The sequence below is a fragment of the Euprymna scolopes genome, chromosome 19 (genome assembly GCF_053919585.1).
Source record: "Euprymna scolopes isolate OS-2025 chromosome 19, ASM5391958v1, whole genome shotgun sequence".
NCBI lineage: Eukaryota > Metazoa > Mollusca > Cephalopoda > Sepiida > Sepiolidae > Euprymna > Euprymna scolopes.
Genome location: NC_136500.1, coordinates 36,085,854 through 36,106,830, shown reverse-complemented (window position 1 = coordinate 36,106,830; position 20,977 = coordinate 36,085,854). Strand labels below are relative to the sequence as shown.

Below are 20,977 nucleotides of genomic sequence, written 5' to 3'. Positions count from 1 at the left end.
TTCTTTATATGGTTATGCTCCAGCCCACATGTTGAACTTTTTTATATCCTGATAAGTCTCCATTTAAAGAATCCTTCAATATTTCTTTAATGCCCTCATATATATATGTGTTATTTTGGTATGTTCTGATTTCCAAACAAAAGAAAATGGCTTACAATTGCAGGTAGCAGTTTTTCTTCCAAAAGGGAACTGAACGCTATCGTGTCAGCACACTGAATATTAGACAATTCATTATCACAACCCCATTGCTGCAAAGACAGAGACAGGAAATAAAAAATAAACTACATTACACATTTTTTTTTTATTAAAACAGACAATTTATATCAGATAAAAAAATGTAATGAAATCAACATTTAAATGACAGCTTTACTTTCAAAAACATGTACATACAAAAAGACTAAATATCTATTATTAATAGAGATTTGGTATTTGTCTGAAATCGAAACTATATTACCTCATTAATATTGTACTCTCTTCCAATGCTCAATTCAGTAGGGAACGAATTTTTATCTATTCTGCAATGTAACTATACTCTTAGATATTACATCCTTCATGAGGAAGGAGTACTGTAGTAAACATTTGTCATGATACCATCCTCCCAGACATTACTTCCTCCTTAGTAGTGGGGTGCAGTCTAGTATCTGTTCTGTTGTTACAAGACCATTCTTCCAGTTATTAACTCCTCCTTTAGGGGTGGGGAAGTTAGTGTAGTATATATTTGCTCCTCATACTATTCTCTCAGGCATTACCTCCTTCTTGGCGTTGGGGTGCAGTTTAGTATCTGTTCTGTTGTCTTATAAAACCATCCTACCAGGCATTAACTTTTCATGGAAGGAAAAGGGGAGTAATGTAGTATATGTCTATTGCTATGATACCATTATTCTAGGCCAGCAAAAATGATCATTTAATGTTATTTACTTTATATCAGATTAAAATATTTAGATTTTTGGTAGTAAGTGATTTTTGGTACTAAGTTTGTGATTATTGAATCTATCTTTGAAAGGTGCTTTTGTTTCACCTATGTATACTGTTTAGACATTTTATACAAAAGATGTAATATATAACATTAGAGTTATCACAACTAAGATGTGATGTCTGCATTTGGATGCAAATATTTGTGACTGAAGAAGGAATCTACGAATAAATGTTGACAAACTAAAGATATAGTACAACTACCTTGCTGTTGTATAAATACTTGGCGGGAGGGCATATAGTGAGGATAGCCAATAAATTAGGTGGTTGTCTTTTTTGCATTAATAGGTGCTTAAATATGGAATTTTTGCAAGATCTAATTGAAGATCTGTAACATATAGTAATATATGTATATATTTACATATAATTTTATATTTATTTTTTTTTTATTAGAACAAAGATTAAAGTTATAGCTCAATGAATAGTGTAGTACTAGAAAACTAGAGCTCTAATTCAATTTAATGTCATGTAAACCTTAGTAAAGCAGAGAACAAATTCCCATAAATTCATAAAAATAGTTTTTATCAGCATACAATGGTTTCTGCTTTCCTTAACGATATACATTTTCGCGATATACAAAATATTTTTTCAAGGAAGCTTTATAAAATGTTTACTCATGAAGATAAAAAAGAAACAAAAAAATGACAGGATTCTACATTGCGAGTGAAACAGTTGCATTTGCGAGTGATTGTTCAAAGTGGTGACTAGAAATAATGAAACACTTATCTTTGGGCAATTGTATTTCTTCCGACAATCTTCCAAAGCTCACTACTGAATGAAAAATATCTTTTCAACTTTTTTTTTTTTTTATATAAAACGAACAAAGTTAAATTATTTAAACAATAAAAGTTTAATAGGATCTTTTTTTTTTTAACAAAGGCTGTTTTAAAAATATCTGAAGAAATTAGAATATTCATACCTTCAAGTATCAATATAAAATTTGTTGTATATTTAGAATTACACTTATTAAAAGACAACACACACAAAAAAATCTTTATGATGTACATACTCGTCAGAGAACTAAAACCCTTATCCTCAAGTGGCTTCTGGGCCTTGATAAGTGGCAACCTCAATGTAAAAAAAAAAATAAATAAATAAAATAAAAAAGCATCATATTCTAAAAATTATGTGGGTTTGGCTAGTAACTTTTCTATTTGGCTAGTAAACGAAAATATTTACTTGTCAAAGGTCAACTAAAGATAAGTTAGTCCGTAGAACCCTGAATGATGTGCATTCAATATTCATTTACTTATTATTTTTATATATACTATTTTTTTTTAATATATTTTCTATTTGCTGATCATATTATTCATGGAAAAATATCTGCTTATGCCTCATTTTTCATTTGAATGTTCAAATCATAGTATGTCTATACCTGTGTTTTTTTTTTCAACCCAATGACTGAACTTTTTATAAGCAATGATGAAGCCTTCAAGAAATTGATATTTTGTATATTACGATTGAAGAAGGCAAAAGCAATTATATTAATAAAAACATTTTTACAAATTTATGGCAGCCATATTGAATTCTAATATTCATTTCTTATAGCAATTATATAATAAATTACAAGTACTGAATTATAGGGAGTTACTTTTAACTCAGAATTTGTTTAAAAAAAAAAAAAAAAAAAAATGGTATAGACATAGCTCTACCTAAGTTCCACCATTACTGATCACATTGTCTCACCATCTCCATAACACTTAATCCTTATCCTAGAGTGGCATCCGGGCTTTGATAAGTGGTGAACACCAAATGAAAAAAAACTTACATGCTGCCGTAAGTACTTTAAAATATCATCCGTCGTACTCTGGACTTCCTTCCCATGTCGAAGTAATGGAAGTTCTCCTGTAAAAGAAATAATCATTTTGGAATTATTAGAAATAAAAAAAAGATGAAATGATTAATAAACATGATTATAGATTTAAAACAAACAAACTGAATTGACACAACTAACATTGAAAAAATAATAAATCAGATATTTAGAATATACACGGCATAGATTTCTGTTCTTAATTTTCAACTGCTAATTTTATGCATACCCCCTTTTTTTTTCTTTTTTTTTTTTTTTTTTTTAACTTATTGTCAATCTTGACTCTAAGGAAACGGTGACTATATTTCCATTTTTGTTTTTCCAGAATAATTGATTGATTGACAATTTTAAACCACCATATTTCTGGAATAGACAAAGATTACTCCTTGAAATTCGGAAGGAAGGAAAGAAAGGATGAATAGGGAAATTTCAGGTTTCCTTAGCATCAGCAGAAGAATAGTAGAAAAGGGCAGAGAAATTGAAAGATTCAGGGTTCAACTATAAGGTGACATCAGAGAGAAAATTGCAGGATTCAAACTACATCAAGCCTTTTTTTTTTTTTTTTTTTTTTTTTACACAGTGATCACCACTTATCAAGGCCCAGAAGCCACTCAGGGATAAGGGTTATTGCAAGTACATTACGTTAGTGAGGAGATTTGCTGAAATGTTTACTTAAGGGGGCGGTTCATTAGGAATTTGTTAACATTGGACTTGAAGACATCCAAGTTGTAGTCCGGAGGGAAGCAGGCAGACGGAACAGAGTTCCACAGGCGTGCAGTTCTAACAAAGAAGCTTTGTTCATGGAATCTGCGTTTTGATTTAGGCACAGATATAGAGTGGGGGAAATTTTTCACAGTGGATTCAGCTAGACGGGTGTTTTTCGTGAAAGATTGGCGAGGGGGGACCAGAGATTGGAGTTCAGACGAGCATCTGCCATGGAAATAACGATAAAACAAGGACAGGCTCGCAACGTCTCTTCTGTGGGAGAGAGGTTGCAGGGTAGAGAAAAGGGCATCCCCCACTAAGCCACGAAGTCTATTTTGTACTCTGTCAAGGCAGGATAGGCTGTTTTTAGCAGCTCCTGCCCAGATATGGCAACAGTATTCCATCCTTGGACGTACTTGGCTTTTATATAGATAGAGAATTGCATCCGTAGTGAGATATCTTCTGGAGCGGTAGAAGGATCCCACCATCTTTCCAGCGACCTTGGCAACAGACTTGATGTACGTGTTCCATTTCAGATCAGGAGTAAAGGTCAAACCCAGAAGCTTGTCAAAACACGGGACCTCACCCAGACGAGAGCCATCCATCACAATTGATGCCAGATGGGGATCAGAGCGTTGATGATGTAAGGATAGCAGTTTGGTTTTGGATGTATTAAAGGTAACCAGCCACCTCTTCCCTCACTGAACCACACACTCGAGATCAGAGGAGAGAGAATCAGAGAGAACTTTGTCATTTACAGCGTTTGATGTGTTGCCGTAGATGGTCGTGTCATCAGCATAGATGTCAACGAATGATTTAAGTATGTGTTTAGGGAGGTCATTGATGTAGATCAGGAAGAGAGTTGGGCCCAGGATTGACCCCTGAGGGACTCCAGCATTTATATTGCAGGCCTCCGATTTTTGTCCATCTACTACTACTCTTATGAGCCTATCGGAGAGAAATGATTTAATGATTGAGAAAACATTTCCAGTTATACCGTAGCTGGAAATCTTGTGAAGTAGACCCTTATGCCATACCTTGTCGAAGGCCTTTGATATGTCGAGAGCAATTGCCCTAGAAAGGAAGCCTTTGTCAAGAGATTCACTAATCCTGTGGGATATAACCGTCAGCACATCTGCGGTAGATCTTGCAGAGCGGAAACAATATTGTGTGTCACTAAGAAGGTTATTCCTGCTGAGGTGGTTGACTACTTCTCTATTTAATATGGATTCCAGCAACTTACTCATAACACACAGGAGACTTATTGGTCTGTATTGAGAGGGAGATGACTTATCACCTGAATTCTTAAATACAGGGCAAACTGATGAGGTCTTCCAGGGAGTCGGAAAGCACTTCTCCTTAAGGCAGCGCTTAAATAGTTTCGTAAGTATGGGAGCAAGTTCTGGTTGAAGCTTTTTTAACACTATAATTGGGATGCCATCAGGGCCAGTTGCTTTACTGGAATCTAGGTTCTTTATTAGCTTGGCGACCTCATGCACGGATATTTGTATGTTACCTAGCTTGTTCTGTGTTATAGGAGGAAATATGGGGAGTTGATGGCCTTCGTCGCATAGGGTAGAATTAGCTGCAAAGTTCTTTGCAAATAGTTTGGCCTTGTCTGATACTGATGAGATGACCTCTGGTCCATTGATAATGGTTGGGATAGAACGCACACTTCTGTTCAGGATCCTATTTATTATTTGCCAAAACTGGTGGGATCCAAGCCGCTGATCAGCTATCTTAGATTTAACAGACTGGGCATATAGCTCTCTTGCATTTTTTATTACTCTTTTACAGTGGTTGCTGGCAGACCTAAAAGCAGCTTTAGTCTCAGTGCATCTATTACGTTGGTAGCTATGGAAAAAGTGATTTCTGTGCGCGATAGCAGCAGCACATTCTGGGGAGAACCATGGCTGGCTGTTAGGTTTTTGTTGGAATTTTTTAGATGGTATGAATTGGTCTATGCCTGCAATTAACCATTCGGTCAGATCTGATACTATAGAGGACACATCCTTTTTAAACATGGAGTGCAGAGGTAAATCAGATATGAATGTACGGAAGCTATCCCAGTCGGCCATAGAGTATCGGTATACAGTACGGTGGAGGGGTACGTCTGGGGGCTTCTTACATTTCGTTTTTATCTTAACTGATACGACGGAGTGGTCGGAGGATCCTAGAGGAGAATGAACGGAATATGAACATAGCTCAGGGGAAGTTGAGAGAAAAAGGTCTAAGAGGCTTGCATATTGACCGGGTGTATCGGGCACACGGGTGGGTTCGCGAACAATCTGAGTGAGATCATAAGCAATGGCAAAATCATGACAAAACCTCCCCTCATCGTCTGTCTTATTTGAATGGGTCAGTCATTCCACGTTATGGACGTTGAAGTCACCACATATGTGGATGTTAGTCGAGGGATGTGAAGACAGTATGTGGTCTATTTTCTCAGATATGCTCTTAAAGATAGTAACTCCGCTGTTGTGGGGCCTATAGAGGGCAAATATAAATGCAGTGGTGTTAGCAAGTGCAACCCTGAAGCACATATAGGGTAAATTAGGATCTTCTCTAGAGATATCCCTGCCACACGGGAAGCCATCCTTAATGTAGGCACATATTCCATGCCCATGGCGATCTTGGGGGTCAGATTTAGCTGTTAAATTTGAGTATCCGTTAATTATGAACTCATCTAGGGAAGTGGTCGGCCCTATTCCAGTTTCACTTAGAAATAATATGTCCGGTTTCGTCTCCTATAATTGGGTTTCAACCTCTGGAAGGTTGGAACGTAGACCCCTGATGTTGGAGAAGGAGACCTGGTAGTAGGGGTCTACGTTGGAAGATGGGGTTCTAGGTTTAATCGAGTTTTTATTCTGGAGATATTTCATGTTGAGGTTTGGGGATTTGTGGAATAGGTCGGCATACTTGGTTAGAGCAGTACAGAAAGGGAAAGTAAGAGAGAAAAAGACAGGAAATTTATTTTTTGTAGCACACGAAAAGGTAAAGCCGTAACAATTACCCACTAGTATGGCATCGAGAGGCCCCACCAGAGACTACTGCATGGTCCAGATCCACTCACCAAATGGCAATACAGCAGTCCCAGTACTTTGCGCCTGCTGATAGGACAGCCTCCTTAGTGGTTAATCCAAGGTTCGGGTCCCTGACTATCAGGCGGATAACGTCAGCCCAGACAAACGTTTACCTCCAGCACCCTTACTAGTGACATGGCCACAAGGACAGATAGAGACAGAAAAATTTCCGACATCTCAGACTACTGGTCACCAAGTACTACCGATCTTTAAGCAGCTTTTTCTTCACCCTTTGTCAGAAAAATCACCCATTGAATGAGGACTGGATGACAAAATAGGAGAAGCGAGAGTTACTGGAGCTGCCGATAACACATCCACTGTATTATCTACTCTCCATTAAAAAAAAAAAAAAAAAAAGGGGGGAGGGGAATGGGGAAAAGTGACTTACTTAATATCTAAGTAGTAAGTCCGGTGCTAAGTTAAAAATTCAGGACTTACTTAATATCTAAGTAGTAAGTCCGGTGCTAAGTTAAAAATTTAGGACACTTTTGATGATAATCTCCCCTCCCATATAAATAGGTGTAAGTTTGTTGTTATCTATCGAGTTTAAATTATTAGAGTTTCATCTTACAAACAACAAACAAAATAAATTATCAGAGTTTCATCTTACAAACAACAAACAAAATCTTACAAACAACTAACAAAATGAGTTACAGATTTATAACAATTTGGTTCAATTAATAATTTAATGATCAAATTTTACTGTTATAATTACATTTTACTTTCATAATCCTACAAAAATATAATTGGGTTTAAAAAATAAAGAAACAACAAAATGAAAATATAGTCCCAGACAATGCCAGGTAAGTATGCTTATTATTTAATAACATAGCCCTCCTCAACAGCATTACATTGGTTCTTGTTCTTCAAAAGATTGCTGACCCCTAATCTAGCATAACCACTCGATAATATTCTCAGAGAATTGTTGGAGGACAACCACTACTAAGCTAATTAGAAGTACATGAATGCCATTTGGCAGCCACATATCAATATCACTTCCATGATTTTGTCCTTTAGTCCTCACATTTTACGAGCAAGGTTTCCGACAAAGGAAGAATTGCTGTTTTCTGTGCCAAAATCTATTCTATATAACACTTATTGTTGGCAAGTTTTTGACATTGAAATAGTATTCTATTTTTTTTTTTTTAAGCTCCTTACATCAAGTGGCTTCATGTCTTGTCTGGAGCAATTTCAGAGAAGAAAAAAATACAAATAATCTCACAAATTTAAAATACACAATGTGGATGATTTTTGTGGAAGAGACGAAAAATTCTTCTTGGGATTTGTGCTGGAAGGACAAATAAGGAGATTTCAGAGGATAGAAAAGATCAAAAAGGCATTGTAAAATTCAAGTGACATCAGAGAGAGAGAGAAAAAAAAATGCATGATCAACAATCTGATACCATCATCAGCAGTGATGGTGAAGTCATGCTATTATGAGGGCCTCAGGCTCAGCACCAACATCTAGAGCTGCATATTAAGCTAGGTAGTTAAATCTTGGATCCACTAGGTAGTTGTAGGTATGATGTCAGAGATAAATGCATAATCAACAATCTGATGCTGTAAGAACATTGGGGTTTGTCGCTGTCAGGTTCAAAAGATAGAACTCGGCAAAAGCTCCAGGATAAATACTGATGGCTATATTTGCATTCTGATAATGGAGTGAATCTCTGGATTTACCAGGTAATTATCATTATTTTCATGGCAAGTGCTCGTCTGAGCTTCAATCTATGGTCCCTCCTTGCCAAACTTTGACAAAAAAACAAACAAAAAAAACACTCGTCTAGCTACAGCAACTATCAACAGTTTTTCCCAATTTCTGTGCCTAGAACTAAACAAATTCCATGAACAAAGCTTCTTTCTTAGAACTGCCCGCCTGTGGAACTTCGTTCCTCTGGCCTGCTTTCCAGTTGACTACAGTTCAATGTAAACAAATTTTCGTTGAGCTGACCACCCCTAAATAATCCATTTCTACCCCATTTCCACCACTAACCATTAATATGCTGTTGTCTCTGTGACTACCGTTCACTCATTAACCCTTATCTTATACACATGACAACAAGACTCAACATCCTTTCATACTAGCTGGAAGATACAAGCCTGGCTGTCAAAGAACTTGGTGAACCTCACTGCATCCAATATCTGACCTACCAGCTTGCCCAACTGCAACCCACTAGACTTTGTACTACATTTTAGTAATCTATGCAAGACATGTATTAACTGACAAGTAACCAATAATTGTTTATTTGGCTGTTATAATCGATCCTAATAGAATTTCGCTATTAAATACTTATCACATTGGAGTTCTCCTTTTGACTGAGTTCTTCTTCACAAAGGAGTGCAAGTCAACGTATGGAGTACGAGAGGCAGAGCTGGACAAATTTTAAACACTACCTGTCCATTTAGAAATGAAAATGTGATAGTTTATAAAATATATAAGGTTTTAAATTTAAATGTAAACAAAAAAATCTACCATGAAAAAAGTCTACTTAGAATGCAAAGTGCATGGCTTTACATTGCAAATGAAACAGTCAGATTTGCGAGTGATTTTTTTCCAAGTAGCAACTAGAAATAATAAAATGCTTATCTCTTGGCAATCGTGTTTTTTTTTCCACCGACAATCTTCCAAAGCTAATTACCGAGTGAAAAATGTTTTTTTAACCATTATTTTTTTAAAAATAAAACAAGCAAAGTCAAATTAGTTAAACAATAAAGGTTTAATAGAACAATATATATATTTTTTTATTTATTTATTTATTTATTTTTTTTAATGAAGGTTGTTTAAAAACATCTGAAGAATTTCAAATGTTTATACCATCGCCTCAACATAAAATTAGGTGCTTATTTAGAATTAGGTTTACTAAGAAAAAAAATATAAAAAAAAAAAAAAAAATCTTTATGATGTATATACTCGTCACAGAATGAAGGTGTCATATTCCAAAACTCACATGGGTTTGGCTAGTAACTTTTCTATTTGGCTAATAAATGAAATATTATTTACTTGTAAAAGGTCAATTAAAGATAAATTTATCTGTAAAGCCCTGAAGTGTAAAGATCGTTTATTTAAATAAAAAAGAAAAAAATAATTCTTACCAGAAGGAGATTTGAAAGGATTTCCTGTTTTTCTAACATTTACTGGAACTCCAGAGAATTTACAATACGTCTAAAATAAAAATTAAAAAAAAGAAAGAAAAGTATTAAAAAACAGATTAAAGAAAGTATCTATTTACTTGCCCCCCCCCTAAAGGGCAGAGTTAAACACAAGAGGTTAGTTTTTATTATGGAGAAAATCCAGCTTCCCAAAAGGAGGTATTTTAGATTGAGCTAAAAAATAAAATAAAAATTGCTTCAGTCTGATTGAACACTGAATAGTTACTACACTTTAACTTGTTTATTCGCAAATAACTTTAACTTAGAAATTAGATACAAGGTCATCAAGTGTGATAAGCAGAGAAGGGGATCAGTGGCCATCTGTATTTTTGACCTATTCATCCGAACATTGTTTCTTTCATCTTTTTGCCATTTGTTCATCACTTTCAATAACGACAAAACCACGTTTACTCTATATGATAGTTGAAATTTGTTTATAAATATACTAGCCTGAGTGCCCGATATTGCCCGGATGTTTGGAGGTGTGCGTTGAGCAAAAAATAAATTTAGTGGGCAGGCAGGCTCGAACCCGTACCATGAAGGAGGAAAAGAATGTGAAAAAAAAAATAAATAAATGAATAAAAAAAAAAAATAGTGACATCTTTGCTGTTGCAACCATCGCCAAACCGGAAGTGACGAATGTTTAAATTAAGGCTAGTAAATCGAAAAGAGGGGATGACTTTCGAAAATATTGGCAACAAAAACGACCCCTCCCTGTAGAAAAGTGCTTGGTTGAGAGTGAAGGAATTAATGCTTTTAACTAATTTTTCAATATTTGTCACCCGAAAGATACCGATCTCGTGAAAATCCGTCGCTTATGTCGAAAGTTTTAAGCAAAAATACATACATACATTTAAACAGACAGGTGAGATTTATTATAATAGAAGATTTCATAGGGATTAAATTTTCGATAGACGAGGGGAGGAGAGACAAAAACAAACTAAAAGAAAAAGAAGGTTAATATTAGACTGCACACTGTTTACCAATTTGTTTAAAACTGAAAAAAAGCAAGGTGCTCTCTAAGGAGTGAGAGGAAATGAAATATAGCTAAAGTTTGAGAGTGAATGGTGATCTTTCAAGATAGATTTAATTCGGAAAGGGGGGGTGGGGTAAAATAAAAGTGAAGAGCAGGCATGTTGGACAAGCTCTATTATCAAAATAGTAAGACACAGGAATAAGATTAATTCACCCAACTAGCTAAGATACTAACTTACTTGAGCTAGGGGCCAACATAACTAGCAACTGCACTTGCTATACTCAGGCAGGGAAAACATGATCATACTTGATTGCATTTCGTACACACAAGCATACAACTTGCATCCACCTTTTGTTAAATTCCATAGAATATAATGCTGTATTGCATCGGATTTTAACCATAAGCTGATGCTTGAAGAAAGCAAGCATGTCTTTATCAATAAAGGCCACACGGGATTAATTGTGAACTGTTAATTTTTTTGACAGATTTCAAACTGAAGCAGTTCTGGGAGTATCTGAAGGAGGTGTGCTGGGTAGTTTTTTTTTCTGCAGTTGTGTCAAAATGAAGACAATCAGACATTTTTGCTTGAACTGAATTCACACTCCATTGAAGGGTGACACATTATATGCCAATCGCCAGATCAGAGGATGCAAAACTTTGATCCCAGCCTGAAGGTCAAGATATTCTTAAAAAAATAAAATAAAATAAATAAATAAAACAAGTTGAGCATGCAAGGTCCCCCTTCATGAGTTAAAAATTTACTTTCACAATGATTAATGTTTGTGCAAAATTTTCAATAAATCCAAGACGTGGTTATTGAGAAATGTGTGAACAAACGAATGGACGAACGATTTTGGGACAATTTTACTCCTATAATGGCCCCTAGGGGAGCAACCAAAGTTATCCCAGAAAATCCGTTCTGGCAAAAATTGCCCCATGACTAACGTTTGTGTAAAATTTCCAAAAAATCCAAAGTGCAATTATTGAGAAAAATGCAAACAAACAAATGGATGAACAATTTCGGGGGCAATTTTATCCCTATAATGCTCATAGAGAGGTGGGGGCAACTAGAGTTAATCCAGAAAATCCATTTTGGAAAAAATTTACTGCCACTATGACTAATGTTTGTGCAAAATTTCCAAAAAATCCAAGGTATTGTTATTGAAAAACAAACAGACAAACAGGAGTGAATTACTAGGTCTAATCCCTCCTTTGTCGGGGGACCAAAAATAATTACTTAATATTTTCTTGGTACACCTATAATATAAATCTCACCTGTCTGTTTAAATGTATGTATGTATGTCTCGCAAAAACTTTCAACAGAGGCGACGGATTTTCATGAGATCGGTATCATTTTGAAGCTCGACCCTTCGTACGACAAATATCGGAAAATTGGCCAAAAACATTAATTCCTTCACCCTCAACTGGGAACTTTTCTACAGGAATGCAGTCATTTTTTTTTTTTCCAACATTTTTAAAGTTACCGCCTCTTTTCGATTGTCTATCCTTAATTGGAATCTACGTCACTTCAGGTTTGATGATGAGCACAGCAGCTAACGCGTCACATTTTTTTTTTAACGTTCTTTTCCTCCTTTTTCGCAGTATGGGTTCAAGCCTGCCTGCCTACTACCACTTTTTTTTTTTTTTTTTGCTCAACCAACACCCTTACACACACACTTCCACGCAATTAGCTTTAATCACTGTGGGTCAAATCCTTCATATCAGACAATTGCTTTCATTTAGACACTTCCCTTTTGTGAGGAGCTGGTTGTACCCAACATCGTGGGGAAACAAATACGGCAGACGGAAAGCTGAAAACTTAACTGGCCTACAGCCAAACTTAAGTGCGTGATTTCATTTCTGCTTTCTGCATCTCAACGTTTTGATAAACATCGCTAAATTCCAATGCTTTTCACTTCCTCTCACATCATGGCACAACGGTAAAATCTCACGTTTTCTTTCACTTTCTTTTTCACCTTCACCTCAAGGCTTCTGCCTACTACACTTTTTTTCACGTTCTTTTCCTCCTTCGCTGTTCAGGTTCGAGCCTGCCTACCTGTCATACTATCACATTTTTTTTTTTTTCCTTCCATACACACCTACAAACACCTGGGCAACACCAGGCACGACCGCTAGTTGGTTTATAAGAGAGAACTTTATGAAGAATTCTAAAGAAAGTATTTATGATTGCACAGCGAGAGGCAGCTGCATGGATGCCAGTCAGCGAAGGGAGTGACTGCACACACGCACACTTGGTAACCAAGAGGCCATTTCATGCATGCCTGGCAACAGAGAAATAGTAGTAAATCAACTCATCAACCAAGAGGTGAGAGTTTGGCCACATTATTTAGGCATAAAAAGTAGTTGAAGTGATTGCATTATATGTCATCCACCTGCATTCATGCCTTTCTTTCTCATGTATCAATTATTTAAAAAAAAAAATAATAAAAATAAAATAAATAAATAAATAAATAAATAAAAAACTGGTTGGAAGGGATCATTTGAAAATATTTTTGAACGTTCTAATGTTGACGAGCAATCATTACCTATTTTTATAATTCTACAGCAGATATCCCAACTTTAATCTCTTCTGAACGTATATACCATGCACTGGATAAGAGGAGGGTAGGGTCTTAGCTCTAGAAACAGGGTGTTCAAAAAGTTACTGAAGGGTGGAAAATTTTTGTAGATTATTTTTTTCTCTATTTCAGATATTTTATAAATAATATTTTGGAAATTAATTATGGATAAGTACAGCATTCAACACCATACACAAGTTGTGAAATTGTTTTATCAAAAACAGAGGTCAATTATTTGACTCAGAGCTTATCGACAGCATTTTCATGTAAGAGATAGCCCAAGTCACAACACAATTTGAAACATTGTTCGCCGATTTGAAGACCAAGAGGCTGTACTTCATCTTCCGCAAGCTGGCAGACCTTGAAAAGTCGTCACAAATGAAAATAGGGAAAGAGTGTAAGAGAATGTGGAACAGCATCCTGAAACCGCGATTCGACAACATTCCACACAACTTGAGATATGTCGAAGCTCACGATACAATATTCTGCACAGTTTAAAACTCTTTCCTTATAAAGTGCAGCTTGTTCAACACTTGAAGCCTGAAAATTTTCAAACAAGGGTTCAGTATACAGTTCAAAATAACCTCCAATTTTCTGCAAAAGTTTATTATGTCAGATGGAAGCCCATTTTCATTTGAATGGATTTGTTAACCGAAATTACAGATTTTGGGGCTCTGAAAATCTAAGGGCAATTCATCAAAAGCAGTTGCATCCCATAAAGTGCATTGTATGGTTTGCAGTAATGGACAAGATTATCGCACCTTATTCTTTGAAGATCGAGATGAAAATGCTGTCACTATTACTGGAAAGAGATACTGGGCCTTCATAGTTCGTTATCTCTCTCCAGTAACAGTGACAGCATTTTCTAACATCCTGTGCCCACAAATTGAAAATAGACCTGGATTATGGTTATAACAAGATGGGACAAAGGCACATATGACGAGAGACACCATGGAGCTTCTCAGACAATGTTTAAAACCATTCAGTGACTTTTTGCACACCTTGTATATCTAAAGCTTTTAACAGAGTATGGCAACATGGTCTTCTCATGAAAATCAGATCCTATGGTATTACTGGACAAATCCTTAACATAATTAAATCTTTCTTAAATAAGAGAAGAATCCAGGTTGTTCTCGATGGTAGTATGTCTAAACAATATGATATAAGTGCGGGTGTACCTCAGGAGTTAATCCTTGAACCTTTATTATTCTTGATATTCATAAATTACCTCCCTGATAAAATTGTCTCTGAGATGGGTATATTTGCTGACAACACCATGCTCTATAAAAGGCCCGAGGGGAAAACAAATGAACACATATTTAAGGCAATGGTGGAAAACCTCTAGTCTGTAGTGGAATGGGGAGAAAAATGGATGGTAACATTTAATGCTGCCAAGACTAAGCCTGTTTCCTTCAATAATTACAAGAAACCTTCTCAACCACCAATAGCTCTGGCTAAAGATACATTACCTGAAAGTACTTCATTCAAACTCCTCGGCTTAACGTTCACAGGGAATAGGAGTTGGAACAGATCGAGGGCATTGCAAGGGCTGCTGCAAGGAAGGTGGGCTCTCTCTACCATGCTAAAAAGTTACTTATACCTGAAAGTATCCTGTATCTCTGTAAGGCCACAATTTACCCATGGATGGAATATTGTTGTCACATTTGGGCTGGTGCATCTGCTACTAACGTTTCACTCCTGGACAAGGTTCAAAAGTCACCAATCTAAATGGTCTCAAACTGTCAGCTAGGCTTCAATCTCTTTCCCATCGACGGAATGTTGCATCCATCTGCCTTTTTTACAAATATTTTAATGGTAGGTGTTTCAACGAACTACAAACCCTTGTACCCTCCCCTCAACATAAATAAATTCAACAAGCAGCAAAATCACATCCACACACAGATTTCCAGATGTCAGAAAGCCTTCTACTCTAATAGTTTCTTCCTCAGGATTGCTAGACTTTGGAAATTCACTTCCAGGTTCCTGCTTCCCTGACTGTACTGACATGCAGAAGTTCAAGTGTAATGTAAACAGACATCTTGTTGCTCAAATCCCTACATAGTATCCCTGCAATTTATGCCCCAGATAGTAGCCCCTACATCAAAGTGGCACTGTACACGGTTTGAGATGAAAATGCAAAAAAAGGAAAAATTGAAGACAAATACTGAAAGGAAGATTTTCAACTAAAAATAAAGACATCACGTAATTATAGCCATAATTGGAATGCATATTCAACAAACTAATGTTAGATTATTAAAAATGTGTATCATTTGGAATATTCAAATGTTTCCATTTTCAAATTCATTTGGGTATGTACAGATTTCATATGTTTCTGAATTTTTTAGATAAGGATTCATAAACACTTTAGAAATGTTGAATTCTAACAACTATATATCCTACCAATAGAAGAATTTTAGAGACATTTCAATTAATGAAAATATTCATTAGAATTCAAAATCATAGTCTAGATCAGCCAAGACCTATTTGTTATCTATATTGATAAATATCTATATATAGATATAGATATATATATATATAAAAGGCACTGTGTGTGTGTGTGTGTGCGTGCGTGCGGGTCTGTTCCCTATGGACTCCGAAACAGTTTGGCTGCATTTATATGAAATTTCACAAAAATACTTTGTGTTTGGGAGTGTTCTTAGATAGGTTTTGTATCTGAATACTTCAGATAAGTATTGAGAAAGCGTTAATCAAACAGTCCGATTTTGAACAAAGTTAACACATTATAAAGACTAACGTCACAAGTGCATTTGAGAAATTTTATCACTGCACAAGCAGAAGAGCCCAGCATATAAAATCAATAGGTTCTTTGATGAGACAGGGGCAGGCTCAAAATGAAGGTTTCTTTTTCGAGCACAAATGAAACATGATATTTGACTTTTAAATTTTAAACTTTAATTCAAGCCATTATATCATGAAAAAATAATTTGATAAGATCAATGGTACAGTGCAATGTAGACTACAATGTATTGCGGACCAAGTCACTGTGGGAAAGCGTGTAAAGTTTCCTCCCAGTGTACTGCAGTGGGTCCCCAAATAGAGCAGACAATCAATCAATTTGATTGAAAAATGGGTGATTTCACCGATTTTAATGACAATAAAAATATGGTAAGGTGGAACATTTGTTGATCCTCATTCAATCCCGGGCAACGTTGAGTCTCTCTGCTAGCATGCTACTAAAATGCTATGGATGCTACTTGTTATCCATAATATAGATCTCACTTGTCTGTTTAAATGCATGCATGTATGTATGTATGTCTTAAACTTTTGACAGAAGCGACAGATTTTCACAAGATTTGTATCATTTTTAAGCTCAACCCTTCAGACGAGAAATATCAAAAATTGGCTAAAAACATTAATTCCTTCGCCCTTAACTAGGAACTTTTCTACAGGGAGAGAGTCGCTTTTTTTTCTTTGCCGATGTTTTTGAAAGGCATCCCCTCTTTGATTGACTAGCCTTAATTTAAACCTTCGCAACTTCCGGTTTGGCGATGGGCACAATAGCAAAGACGTCACTTTTTTTTTTTTTTTTCCCCACATTCTTTTCCTCCTTTTCAGTATGGGTTCGAGCCTACCTACTACCACTTTTTCTTTTCTTTTTTTTTTTTTTTTGCTCAATACACACCTCCAAACACCCAGGCTAGTCCTATATGTTTGCCTTTGTGCATAATGGGTGATGTTACAAAGGGATGATGTCACTCACTTAAACAGAGTTGGTAAATCCTTCATAAGATTCCAAAAATATGAGGATGACGTCACAAAGGAATGATGTCATTCACTAAAACATTGATTGAAGACACTGGGAAGAGATTCTTTACTACACCATAAATGATGAAGTAACAAAAGAATAAGAGGTTAATGTAGTTTGCTTAAAGCATTGTTTACTGTGTATATAAAGGTACTTTACATAAGACAATACAATGCAGAGGTGTGACGGATTGACACAAACTGAAGCAAATCAGGACGTAAGGGTGGAATGGGAATATGCATATTCGTTTTTTGTTAATGTTTTTTTAATACTTGTATATTTAATACTTAATTTAGTATATTTAATATATAATACTATTTAATACTCTTTATGATATTGTGTTATATTCTTATTTGTGCCAGTGTGATCCGATGGAAATTCTGTACGATATATTTTACGTGCATTTATCTTTCTCTGATACGTGTTCAACTTTAGTTCAAACATCTTATTAAAACAAAGAACATGGACGCCCTGCGATTTAAAGATCTATCCAAATACTTTAAAATGTCATATCAGCGTGCCTTTGGGGTGCAAAAGAATCAGAGACGTTAAATGTAAACAAAACCCAAAACGTCCCTTTAAAAAATAAAGGGGGGGAAAAAAAAAAACCTACTTGATCATCATTTAACCACAAATAACAAAAAAACAAATTCTTGATTTCATGATCAACCAACTGGCTTGGTAAACACTCACAAAATTATTAACCATCTTGTCAACGGTAATCTGTAGTGTATTTTTGATTTTCATATGTCTGACACATGTGGATATGCCTACAAAGTCAGAAAACAGCACAGCTTCCATGACTTTCAGAAACATTACCTCACAGTCAGAATTGCTGAAGCATGAAACAAACTGCTTACATCAGTTGTTGGTTACAGAGACATTGTATCCTTTGAAACCTTCAATGCTCCTTGAAATTCCCCCAAATCACACCTGATGCTCCCCTGCATACACATCATGACTCATTTTCTTTGATAATTATACATTTATCCTGTATTTATATACATATTTATGTACTATACATACCCTTTTGAGGAGTTGCGGTGTACCTGATTATTATACAAAATTTCATTATCTATTAGTAAATTTTGATTTTTTTTATTTGATGGCATTATTAATATTTTAACAGAAAATCTACACTCTATATATGTGTGTATATGTGTGAGTGAGAGGACCACTTCTCGACCTATATACTCAACAAATTTTTGATCTACAGACTTGAAACTGGGTATATAAGGTAATCACATGTGGAAAACTTTTTAACCCGTTTTCAAAAAAAAAAAAAAAAAAAAAAAAAAAAAAAATGGCTGCTAAGGGGTCAAAATTGAAAAATTGGAACATGGAGATCGGATTTTCATCTGTTTGTAAACTGTTTCACAAATGCACTTGCGTGAATCGTTCAAATGACAGATCATTTATGTTAAGAATAAGTAGGTTTGAAAACACTTTTTAAAAAATGTGTCAAGCTGGCCTTATGGTTATCGTACTTGACTCATTGCCTTTAGATTTTGGTTTCGATCTGTGATTTTTTTTTTTTTTTTACTTCCAATAAGTGAACTGTTTAGAAAAACATACTTGCATGCACATATCTCAGTTTCTTTCCATTTTTTACTTCATGTTTTTAAAAGGAATTTAACGTTACATTTAATACTTATGGTATTTTTGTTTATAATAAATAAGAAATAGGATATTTATGTGTATTTTACAACTGGGCAATGCTGAGCGGCCTGCTAGTATTCAATAAAATAATACAAGTGGGGTAAAAGTGCATTTTAGGTGTGTAAATTAAAATTGGTGACATAGATACCAATCAAGACCCATTGGTTGTTAAAATTGAATAATGAAGGTATTTTCCCAGAAAATATCACAGGAGAGAGTCTAGAGAGGACAATTCTTATTGAGGTACCTGACCGTTTGGCAGCTACACTAGAACCACTCATTTGTCATCATATCTTGCTTGGTTCCTATATAATATCCAATGGTTGGGTCAGCAAATGCAAACATTGACCAGGTTGGAGGCGAAATCTACCTTCACTCATTTGTTGTTCATCAGCAACATTTTGTGAACCCGGACAATCCAGACATCCACATCGAACACGTCAAGAACATGTGGATGCGTGTTAAACGAAAGTTGCGATCTTTTCCCATCCTATCTCCATGAATTTATTTTTCGCAATGACTTTCGCAATGAGGACTTGTTTCTCGTTATGCTAAGGATTATAACTGACAATTATTCCCTCTGATGTTGTGTTATTTTTGGACATTGAGTCTAATAATGTGAACTACAAAATAGCTTTTTTTAATGGTTTTATTTAAGTCTTAATTTACGTACTTTGTCATATTAGGATTGTTACTTTGTGTAAAATTTTAGCAAATTTTCATTATTCTATTTAAGCATACCAGTGATTCTGGATAAATAAAGCCTTATTAACCGGTTTTCCTTCATCTTCCATATTCCAAATTATCACAATTTATTCATATAGAATCTAATCCAAAATGGACCAACTTCTGAAGCTACTGCGTTTCAATGGTAACCCTTTAATGCCTAATTATATCATAAGTTGCTTAAAACGTGATTAGTTAAAGTTCAGAATAAAATCACGCTTTCTCTTAACGGTTAATTTAAAAAAAAAAATCTTCTGAACGCTATTAAAAGTTAAATTCTTCACTAGTTTGGAGACGGAATGCGTTGTTGTGATAAGTGATTTTCTCTATTAATTCGCACTTTTTATTTTAAGATTCAAATATTAATAACTACATTTTATTTCAGTATTTAATTTATGTATTTCTGTTGTATTAAATGCTAGCTTTAATTTTTTTTTTTTTTTTTTTTTTTCTCGTCCATAAATGTTTATCTACCAAGTTGATCTTAAATATTGTATAATCAATCCATTATATTATCATTTTCAGTCCCCCACCCCTAATTTCTGGCTCCCATCTTATCTCGCAATTACTTATAATCGTCACCAACTAACTTCGGAAGAACCCCCCCCCATCCGATTTTGTTTTATATCATAAGTTGCTTAAAACGTGATTAGTTAAAGTTCAGAATAAAATCACGCTTTCTCTTAACGGTTAATTTAAAAAAAAAAAATCTTCTGAACGCTATTAAAAGTTAAATTCTTCACTAGTTTGGAGACGGAATGCGTTGTTGTGATAAGTGATTTTCTCTATTAATTCGCACTTTTTATTTTAAGATTCAAATATTAATAACTACATTTTATTTCAGTATTTAATTTATGTATTTCTGTTGTATTAAATGCTAGCTTTAATTTTTTTTTTTTTTTTTTTTTTTTCTCGTCCATAAATGTTTATCTACCAAGTTGATCTTAAATATTGTATAATCAATCCATTATATTATCATTTTCAGTCCCCCACCCCTAATTTCTGGCTCCCATCTTATCTCGCAATTACTTATAATCGTCACCAACTAACTTCGGAAGAACCCCCCCCCCCCATCCGATTTTGTTTTATATCATAAGTTGCTTAAAACGTGATTAGTTAAAGTTCAGAATAAAATCACGCTTTCTCTTAACGGTTAATTTAAAAAAAAAAATCTTCTGAACGCTATTAAAAGTTAAATTCTTCACTAGTTTGGAGACGGAATGCGTTGTTGTGATAAGTGATTTTCTCTATTAATTCGCACTTTTTATTTTAAGATTCAAATATTAATAACTACATTTTATTTCAGTATTTAATTTATGTATTTCTGTTGTATTAAATGCTAGCTTTAATTTTTTTTTTTTTTTTTTTTTTCTCGTCCATAAATGTTTATCTACCAAGTTGATCTTAAATATTGTATAATCAATCCATTATATTATCATTTTCAGTCCCCCACCCCTAATTTCTGGCTCCCATCTTATCTCGCAATTACTTATAATCGTCACCAACTAACTTCGGAAGAACCCCCCCCATCCGATTTTGTTTTATATCATA

At 35.0% G+C, this 20,977-nt stretch overlaps 1 protein-coding gene across 1 annotated transcript in view; it reads right to left on the bottom strand.

Annotated features, from left to right (window-relative positions):
- The window catches only part of LOC145303525 (metaxin-1-like), a 71,374-nt gene that overhangs the window by 39,288 nt on the left and 11,109 nt on the right, over nucleotides 1–20,977 (bottom strand). The window contains exons 2-4 of the mRNA XM_080144978.1: nucleotides 9,664–9,733; nucleotides 2,741–2,817; nucleotides 156–248 (exon numbers count right to left, since the gene is read on the bottom strand). Of these exons, the coding sequence (XP_080001104.1) occupies nucleotides 156–248; nucleotides 2,741–2,817; nucleotides 9,664–9,733 (240 nt within the window). The remainder of the gene's footprint in view (nucleotides 1–155; nucleotides 249–2,740; nucleotides 2,818–9,663; nucleotides 9,734–20,977) is intronic.